At 36.4% G+C, this 10842-nt stretch overlaps 1 protein-coding gene across 1 annotated transcript; it reads left to right on the top strand.

The window, feature by feature from the left end:
- Nucleotides 1-204: 204 nt before the first annotated feature.
- On the top strand, nucleotides 205-10054 carry LOC101897892 (uncharacterized). Its single transcript, XM_005176170.4, has 5 exons — nucleotides 205-509; nucleotides 709-798; nucleotides 4819-5742; nucleotides 5806-6553; nucleotides 9947-10054. The coding sequence occupies exons 3-4, from the start codon at nucleotides 4860-4862 to the stop codon at nucleotides 6528-6530; spliced, it is 1608 nt and encodes a 535-aa protein (XP_005176227.1). The 5' UTR covers nucleotides 205-509; nucleotides 709-798; nucleotides 4819-4859; the 3' UTR covers nucleotides 6531-6553; nucleotides 9947-10054.
- Nucleotides 10055-10842: the final 788 nt, after the last annotated feature.

The following is a 10842-nucleotide window of genomic DNA, read 5'->3' as shown; positions in this document are numbered from 1 at the left end:
AAGCTAACAGTCAACAGCAGCTTTTGGCCAAGCTTCAAGCTAACAGTGTTACAAAGTTGTTTAAGGCAGCACCGCACCGCATCGCACTCGTTGTCTTGATTTCTCGCTGTGTAACAAGTATGGCAATTAATTTTAATTTTTTGTTTTCGTTTTCGTTACGTTTTGTTTTGTTGTTCGATGTGCCATTTAAGAGCCTCTTTGAATGCAGGCTGTGTCGGTCGGTGGGTCGGAAGCGCGGTCACTCAGTCGGTATCAGTAAAAGGTTCCTTTGCATTTCCAAAATAATTAATTGAACGCAAATTTCTTCTGATAAATCAACCGAAGACAGCATTATCGCCAATCTTGCGAAAGTGACCATAAGACCTACCAAAAAAAAGAAAAAAATTCAAACCAAAAAAAAGCAATTCAAATTCAAGAAATCATCTCGATTGAAACAAGTTTAACGTTTTTTTCGTTCGTTTGATCGCTCGCTCGTCTTTTCTCATTTGATTGGTATTGTATAGACGAAGGTCTGTCTGTCGGGCTGGCTGTTTCAAATACACTCTGTATTTTGTTGGCGTATATTTTTAGTTTCTCAGCCGATATTTTTGTATGAATGGTTGATGTGACTTATTTTGTCGTTTTCGTTTTTTTTTTTTGTGTCGAGTATTGTAATTATAATCTGCAAAATAATAGAAAATAATGAAACAAACCCCAATTCAATTTCAGTCTTTTCAAAACTGCCCAAAGTCACAGATCGTCGTCTTGAAACTGCATCAGTGAAGCCCTGAAACTTGGACTCTAGGAAATAAATTTTGTGTGAGTAGCAGAGTGAAATAAAAATAGTTTTTGTTTTCAACGATTTTGAATTTGATTTGGAAAAAAACGTAACATAAAAAATCGAAAACTGGTATAATTAATTTATAGTGATGCGAAATTAAAATTAAAAAAATAAAACAAACAAAAAAACAAGTAAAAAAGCTGTAAGTTCGGCCGGATCGAACTTTGAATACCCTCCACCATTTGGAACGAATTTACCAATTCTCAAAACAATAAAATTTAAAAATTCTGTTAAAATTTTAAAAATAACGAACGTAGCTGTTATATTAGGGTCTATACGACGTCATGGACCTGCATAGGCAACTTTTGTCATTAGTCATTACAATAGTCAAATGCGAAACTCTAAAAAAAAATCGGTGAATAATGTCGCTAAAATCATCAAAATTCCGAATATCGGAAGGTACCGTTATATCGGAGCTATACGAAGACGTGGGCCTGCACAGACAATTTTCTGTCTTAGGCTGTAGTATTCATTGCGAAATTTCGAATACCTAATTTGAAACAATTCCGGAGAATAATGACGCTAAAATCAACAAAATACCGAATATCGGGGGGTACCGTTGTATAGGGCTATACGAAGACGTGGACCTGCACAAACAATTTTCTGTCATAGGATGTAGTATCCACTGCGAACACCGAATACCAAATTTGAAACAATTCCGGTGAATAGTGTCGCTGAAATCATCAAAATACCGAATATCGGGAGGTACCCTTATATGGGGGCTATACAAAGACCTGCACAGATAAATTTCTGTCTTAGGCTGAAGTATCTATTACGAACTTCAATTGCCAAATTTGAAACAATTCCGGTTAATAACGTCGATAAAGTCGTCAAAATACCGAATATCGGGAGGTACCGTTATATGGGGGCTATACGAAGACGTGGACCTGTACAGACAATATTCTGTCTTAGGCTGTAGTATCCATTACGAACTTTAAATACCAAATTTGAATCAATTCCAGTGAATAAATCTGCTAAAATCGTCAAAATACCGAATATCGGGGGGTGCCGTTATATGGGGGTTATATGAAGACGTGGACCTGTACAGACAAATTTCTGTCTTAGGCTGAAGTATCCACTGCGAACTTCAAATAAAATTTTCTGTCGTAGGCTGTAGTATCCAATGCGAACTTCAAATACCAATTCCTGCGAATAATGTCGATAAAATCGTCAAAATACCGAATATCGGGAGGTACCGTTATATGGGTGCTATACGAAGACATAGACCTACACAGACAATTTTCTGTCATAGGCTGTAGTATCCATTGCGAACTTCAAATACCAAATTTGAAACAATTCCGATGACTAATGTCGCCAAAAACAAAAAAGTACCGAATATCGGGAGGTTCCGTTATATGGAGACTATACCAAAACGTGGACCCACATGGCTTATTTTCAATACCAAAAGTCCTGCATGCCAAACACACTTTTGAGTAAAATGTTATCAATCTACTTCAATTCGTTCGGAAGCTAGAGTGATTTCCACAGGCGGACTGACGGACGGACATCACTAAATTGACATAGAATTTTACGCTGATCAAGAATATATATACCTTGTGGGCTCTAAAATGTATATTTCGAGGTGTTACAAACGGAATGACAAACTTAATATACCCTCCATACTATGTATGGTGGAGGGTATAAAAAAACACTACAACAGCAAAAACATACTACGCAGGTACCCAAGACATGCCAATGTGTTTTGTTAAGTTTGGTCAGGAATTCATTCATTAATCTTGCCTCAGGCAACGAATCGCATTGTTTTTGCAAATGGATTTTGAGAAAAACTGGATTTCTGTGGTATCTATCAACTGAGTAGTCCAAGTGCATTAGAGTGGTATAATGTGCCTCCACTAAAGCGGAGGGAAAACTAGTTTTGTTGATGCTATTTTTATTGTGCATAATATTTTTTTGAATAATTTTTGAAAACTATTAAAAAACAAACGAGGACATAAATTGAAAAATTCTTGTGTGTGACGCAGTCAAGTTCAATGAAAATCTAAGTAGACAGGCCGATGGTGGTGGACTCGTGTTTTGTATTTCCGTAATGGGGTTGGCATAAATTCAAAATGGATTTTTTTTCATATTTCGGTAAAATTTCGGTAAAATTTGGCAAAGGTATTTCTGGGCTGTATCTGATATCTGGTACCAAATACCATTCTTGTGGAGTGCATTTTACGAATGTGAAGGACATAAAACCCCAAATCGAAAGAAACGTATATATGATAGCTATAGCTGTATCTGAACCGATTTTGGGAATTTTTTTTAAATCACAATTCTTAGCTGTCAGAACGGCCCCAAAAACTCTTTAAAACTCAGAATTTTAGAATGGGATGAAAAAGATTCTTACAAATCAAAAAAGCTCAAAATGACGAACAAAGTTCAAAAAATTCAGGAATTCGCGGCCTTAGACTGACTTTAAAATCCTACAAATATCTACAGATTCTGGCTTTCAAAATGTTTTAATTTTTTTTTTTAAATCCATTAATTCTGACTTTCAGTATGGCTTCAAAAATCCTTACAAATCAACGATTTTTGGCATTCGAGATTTTTAGATTTTCCGAATGGTTTAAGTAATCTTTAAAAAAATCATCATTATTGGCTCAAAAAACTCTTTCAGAAAGACTTTAAAAAAATTCTTAAAAAAAATCTACAAAATTCCTACAAAATCTACGAATCCTGGCTCTCTCCAACATTTTTAAAAATTCATGAATTCTGGCTTTCAGAATGGCTTAAAATCCATGAATTGTGGCTCCTTGAGTCCTTTCTTGAAAAGTGGCTTAAAAAATTCAGAAATTCGGATTTTTAGAATGATATAAAAATCTATAAAAAATATCCACAAATTCTGGCTTCAGACTGGCTTTAAAAACATTTCAAAAAGTTACGATTCTTTGCTTTCAGAATGACTTAAAAATCCTTAAATATCCATGAATTCTTTTAGAGTGGCTTAAAAGTAAGGAATTCAGATTTTTAGAATGACTTAAAAACCTTAAAAGAAAATCCAAAATTCTGACTTCTGACCGGCTTTAACGACTCTTCAAAAATTCACGAATTCTGGCTTTCAGAATGGCTCAAAAAATCTTTAAAAATCCATGAACTCATGTTTTCGGAAGGACTAAAAAAATCTTCGAATCCTTGCTTTTAGAGTGGCTTAAAAAATAAGGAATACAGATTTTTAGAATGATTTAAAAATCTAATCTGGCTTTCAAAATTCGTCAAAAATTCGCGAATCCTAGCTTTCAGAATGTCTTAAAAATCCATGAGTGGCATAAAAAATTCAGGAATTCAGATTTTTAGAATGATTTAAAAAATACTTAAAAACGTCCGTAAATTTTGCGTTCTGACTGGCTTTAAAGACTCTTTAAATATTTACGAATCCTGAAATTCTGAGTGGCTTAAAAAAATTTTAGAAAAATCTTTAGATTCCGGAATTCAGGTTTCTAGAATGATTTAAAAAAAATAATTTAAAAAATCCACAAAATCTAGCATTAGACTGGCTTTAAAAACTTCTCAAAAATTCACGAATCCTGGCTTTTAGAATGGTTTAAAAATCCTAAAAAATGATTTTTTAATTTCAGAATGGCTTAAAAAAATTAAAAATAAATGAATTCTGGCTTTCAGAATGGTTGAAAAAATTCGAAAGTCAGATTTTTAGAATTATTTAAAAAAAAAAAAAATAAAAAAATCCGTAAAATCCTCGAATTATTTTAAATAATTGTTAAAAAAATCTATAAATTCTGGCTTCAGACTGGCTTTAAAAAATCTTTAAAGCTCCTGGTTTTCAGAATGGCTTAAAAAGGTCTTAAAATTCCATGAACTCAGGCTTTCAGGATGGCTTGGAAAAATCCTCGAATTCCTGATTTTAGAGTGGTTTTAAAGTCGGAAATTCTGATTTTTAGAATAACTTAAAAAATCTTTAAAACAAATACAGGGGTTCTGGCCTTAATGGAGTCATTCAGATATATTACCCGAACGTTGTTTTTTTTTTTTGCTTTCAGAACTAAAAAAAAAAAAAACACACACACACTCCCAACTAGAAATGACTGCTAGAAGAGGCATTAAGCTATGGTGCATAGCTCTGGTCATTTGCATTGTCATGGCCAGCATGTTGCCCAGTGTGGAGGGCAAAACAAAACGGCGAAATAAACACAAAAACTCCAGTGGCCACAAAACCGGAAGTAGTTCCGGAAGTGGCAGTAGCTCCAATAAGAAAACACACGCCAGCAGCACTCATACGGAACACAACAAACTTGAAACCAGTGGTGGAACACAGGAAAACAAACCCTCTAGGCCTAATCATCCACATCATCAGACATCATCTTCATCACCGGAAAGCCCTCATCCGGGACAAAATCATCCAGGACAAAGTATACCCGGAAGCAAACATCCCTATCACAAACACCCCAGCCAAGGTGGAAACAGCAATGAGAGTGGTGGTGGTGGTGTGACCCACCATCGTATCATACACAATCACTCGAGTCCAAATTCTCCCCATCCCGGAAATGGGGTCAATAATCATCCCAATAAATCGCCCTCAAATCATGGACATGCCAAACCCAATCACCCCAGCCAGAGTTCACCCACCCATGTACCGCCAATTAAAAATCATCCCATTCACAGTCATCACCAGAAACCAGAGCAGGGAGAAATGAATCCAATGGAACAGCCCATTCACAATCACCCCAGTCATGGTCAGACGGCGGCGTCGGGTCATCATGGTGTTAAGAATCATCCGGCCCACAGTTATCCCATGCAGGATCCCCAACCCAGCCCAAATTATCCCAACCATGGGACAATAACTCATTACCCCCATCACAGCTCATTGCCGCCAAATGCCCAATATGTACCGGCGGGTGCAGCATATCCCACCGCCGGTGTGGTCTATGTCCAGCAGGCACCTTCGTACGATGATTTGGCCTATGGTAAGAAGTTTGGGGGGTAACCAAATTTTGAAATTTTGTCACTTTCTTTTTCCTTTTTTCCAGAGGAGGGTAGGGTCCTTGGCCGTAGAATAGCTGCAGCCATACGCCGCAGAAATCGCCGCAAACAACAGGAACAACAACGGACAAATAGCACAGCTGGCAGTACCACAGCTGTGCCAGCAAATGACATCGTGGCCGATGGTCCACCAAATCCAAATGCAGCACCCCATGGTGTTGTGTGTGTGCCTATCAAACTTCCCCAGCCGGATGCTCAAGATCCCATGAAAACTCAGGAAATTGAACAGACCGTATGTTATCCAGCTCCGGCTCCACCAACACAGAAACCCTTCATACCCGACGGAGCAAATGTTCCAATGGCACCATTGCAACAGCAGCCACAGGCAATGCCATCAGGACCCATGGCTATGCCCTCAACTGTTCCAATGAGTTTGGGACAATCAGCACCAACAATGTCCCCAATGCCCACCATTCCACAACAGGGTATGCCATCAACAACTGTTCCAATGAGTATGGGGCCGGTGTTTATGCCAAATACGGCAGCGGCACCACAACAACAAAGTGTTGCCACAAATGTTCCAGTGATGGCGCCACAATCAGCACCCGTTTATATGCCACAACAGGATGCTCCCGCAGAACTCCCCGTCCAATCAGCACCGGTATATGTGCCTCAAATGAATAGCCTGCCCCAGCCAACTATTTCATCTGCGGTCCCAGCAAGTTTAGCTCCCTCCGGTCCAGTATATGTACCAAATGCAGCACCAGCTTAGGCTCTTCTCCCCGCTCAGAAATGGTAAATAATTTATAGCTATTTTTTCTATCAGCCTAAACGTGGACTTTCAATTCCTCAAAAAATCCCCAAAATTTCGCGAAAAATCACTTTAACTTCCGAACGGTATAAGGTAGCTTAGATCCTCCATCCTTTAGAAATGCTGAATAATTCAAAACTATTTTTTTTTTTCATAGAAGAACATAATAGGGAGGCCTTGTACAAATTTTTAGCCAAATCGGTTGGAAAATATGGTGGTCAAGACCCTAGAAATAGTTAAAATAAGGGTTACCTTTATGTGGGCGCTAATTCGAGACATTGACCTACATAACACATATTCCGCGAAGAGGTTTTATTTTTTTTTTTTCAAATTTCGGCTAATTTTGTTGGATATTTAAAATACCGAAAAGCTGGAGGTACCGTCATATATGGCGGCAACACCAATTAATGGACCTGAATCGAACTTTTTTTGCAAGGAGAGAAAATATGATTCCACAAACTCCAAATATCAAGATTCCACTATTTTGGTTAGAGATTGCGATAGAAACCTTCAAAATACCGATAATGGGGAGGTACCGTTATGTATGGGGGGGGTATACCAATTCATATGGCTAGCGAGGGTATATTTCATTTGATACGACCAAAACGTGCCTCAACGAAATAATGGTTTTAGACCCTAGGACTCTTTGGACCAAATCAGTTTCAGGACATTTGGAGTCGACCTAGCGATGTTCGTCCGACTGTCTGTCTCTATCGGGCTGGCTGCTCCGCACGAGTATCCGATTTGGTCCAAACTTGGTACATCGTAATATATTTGTCAAACTTAGATCAAGATGGGCAATATCGGTCCACTCCTTCTGGTACCTCTCCCACAGAAAGAGAAAGGACAATCCGATTTTACTGAAACTTTGCAAATCCTAATGTTTGCGTCAGTGCTAGGTCAGTTGACCTCCCCCACAAAGGGCCAACATTTTGAATAATTATAACTCTTATAAAATGTGATGGTAGGAGTCTGATTGTTTTCAAATTTCGCACATCCCAAGGTCTGGTGATAAGATGGAATATATCGGTCCACTCTTTGTGGTACCTCCCCCACAAAGGGTCAAAATTTTGAATATCCATGAAGCTCATAAAAAGCGAAATTAACATCCGATTCCATTCAGACTTGGAACATCTTCATATTTCTATCAACACAAGATCTGTTATAAAGATGATAAAGTTCGGATTATTTCTTCTGGTACCTCCCCTACAAGGGGTCAAAGTTTTGAATAACCAAAACGATTATAAAATCCGACATAAGCATCCGGTTTTCATCATATTTCACAGATCCCATAATTTCTACTAATACAAGATCTGCTGTGAAGATGGAATGTATAGATCCACTCTTACTAGTCCCACAAATGGTCAAAGTTTTGAATAACTACAACGATCATGAAATCCGTAAAAAGCATCCGATTCTCTTCATATTTCACATATTCCATTATTTCTACTAACGCAAGATCTGCTGTGTAGATGGGATACATTGGTCCACTTTTTCCGGTACTTCCCCAAAAAGGATCAAAATTTTGATTACCCATGAAGCTCATGAAATGCGAATATTTCAATCAACACAAGATCTTCTATGAAGATAGGAGGAACCATTCCTTTTGGTTCCTCCCCTACAAAGGATCAATGTTTTGAATAACCAATACGATTCATTTGTGTAGAGTAGACCCCCCACCTACTAATTAACGTTTGACGCTGCCAGAGAAAAATATTCACATGGGGTCGAATAGTAGCTATAAACGACTTCGCGAATTCCTGAACAGGGTCTCAAAATATTTTTTTGTCAATTGCTTGTCTGAACACCCGAAAGGGACCTCAGAGAATTATTCAACAAATCCATGTTTGACGACCTTCAAAAATTATTTCTAAAATCCATGTTTGAAGATCTTTCAAGTCTTTTAAGGAGTCCCACAAAATGATGTAGAAAATCCATATTTGAAGACCTAACGGAGTCTCAAGAATTTCTCTTTTTATACCCTCCACCATAGTATGGAGGGTATATTAAGTTTGTCATTCCGTTTGTAACACCTCGAAATATACATTTTAGACCCCATATAAGGGTACCTCCCTCTATTCGGTATTTTGATGATTTCAGCGACTATATTCATAGAAATTGTTTCAAATATGGTATTTGAAGTTCGTAATGGATACTGCAGTCTAAGACAGAAAACTGTCTGTGCAGGTCCAGGTCTTCGTATAGCCCCCATATAACGGTACCTCCCTATATTCGGTATTTTGATGATTTTAGCGACAATATTCATTGGAATTGTTTCAAATTACGTATTTAGAGTTCGTAATGGGAACTACATTCTGTAACAGAAAATTGTCTATGCAGCTCCACGTCTTCGTATAGCCCCCATATAACGGTACCTCCCGATATTCCGTATTTTGATGATTTTGGCTACATTATTCACCGGAATTGTTCCAAATTTGGTATTTGAAGTTCGAAATAGATACTACAGCTTAAGACAGAAAACTGTCTGTGCAGGTCCACGTCTTCGTATAGCCCCCATATAAAAGTTCCTCCCTTTTTTCGGTATTTTGATGATTTTAGCGACATTTTTCACCGGAATTGTTTTAAATTTGATATTAGAAGTTCGTAATGGATACTACAGCCTATGACAGAGAAACATCTGTGCAGGTCCACATCTTCGTATAGCCCCAATATAATGGTACCTCCCGATATTCGGGATTTTGATGATTTTAGCTACATTATTCACCGATTTTTTTTTATGTTTCGCATTTGAATATTTTAATTATATATAGTTTAGATATTATTTAGTTTCGAGGTCTTTTAAGTCCTTTAAGAAGCCTTAAGAAATTATTTAGAAAATCCACATTTGAAGGTCTTTCAAGTCATTTCAGAAGTCTCAAGAAATGATTTAGAGAATCCACCTTTGAAGGCTTTTAGGGAGCTATTAAAATTATTTAGAAAATCCACTTTGAAGGCTTTTGAAGTCCTTTAAGGAGCCACAAGCAATTACTTACAAAATCCACTTTTTAAGGCTTTCAAGGAGTCCCACTAAAGTATTTAGAAAATCCAGGCTTGAAATCCTTTGAAATCCTATGGTGGAGTGTATAAAAATTCTCATTTAAAGACCTTTAAGGACTTCCAAAAAATATTTTAAAAATCCACGTTTGAAGCTCTTCAGGCAAAATCAAAAATGATTTAGAAGATCTTTTTATTACACCTTTTTAAATTAATTATTTTCTCGTTTGAAGCTCTTCAGGAAACTCAAAAATAATTTAGAGGATCTTCAAATACTTCCAAAAAATTATTTTAAAAATTCACGCTTGAAGCTCTTTATAAATTGATTAGAATTTTTGACAAATACTTTATAAATATAACTTTTTTCTATATTTTCTTTACAGGCACTGCGATCCGCGGCGGCACGTATTTATTTATTTTTATGTGTTCCAAAACCTATGTTCAAAGAAATATTCCAAACACATACCCATACAAAGTGTATACATTATTTATTTTAGAGATTAAGAAAAAAAATTGTTTTGTATTTTTTTATTGATTTCGTTTTTATTATTTTTTAATAAAAATATATGAGTTTTAATCAAAAATTATAAAAATTGTTCTCTTTTTCTTTTTTTTTTTTTTTTTTTTTTGACTAATAACCAACCCAATTAATACGTATGTGTACCCAGTTTTGACACTCATAGTAGTAATATGCATAACTAGCTCATAATCTTAAACATGCAATAAATATGTTATCAATATCGAAATATAATTAACAAAAAAAAAATTGAATTGCAGGATTTAAAAGCGCAACGCAAGATAGTATATACTTCACAGTATCCAAGAAGTTGTTGAAAGTTTAACATCTACCTAAAGCTAACAACTTTGTGAGTTTAAGAAATTGGTAAATTCGGTGTTGATTTCGAATTTTTTTTCATAACCCGCAGAATTCTGAAAAAATTTAATTGCTGTGAAATAGAGTAGTCTAAGAGCCTGGCAAGAATGTTGCAAGGATATTCTTTATTTATATTCCAAAAAAAAATCAAATTAAATCCATTTCGGCTTTAAAATGTTAACAGGACCTTAAAAACCAAAAGCTAGGTCAATGCATCTCAACCCCTGAAAATATTTAAATTTGGTGGGGAGGTATGCCTACCTATTTGAGACCTATACAAAACAGTGGAGCTAAAGTGATTTTATTTTTTTTAATAACATAACTACTGATACTACGACAGTAACCATAACGAGTAAAAAATCAAATCGGGCCACCATCTCAACACTCGATTCATGTATCTCATTC

The sequence above is a fragment of the Musca domestica genome, unplaced genomic scaffold (assembly GCF_030504385.1).
Source record: "Musca domestica strain aabys unplaced genomic scaffold, Musca_domestica.polishedcontigs.V.1.1 3, whole genome shotgun sequence".
NCBI classification, from domain to species: domain Eukaryota; kingdom Metazoa; phylum Arthropoda; class Insecta; order Diptera; family Muscidae; genus Musca; species Musca domestica.
Note: the sequence above shows the minus strand (reverse complement) of the source record. Positions and strands in the feature narration are given on the sequence as shown.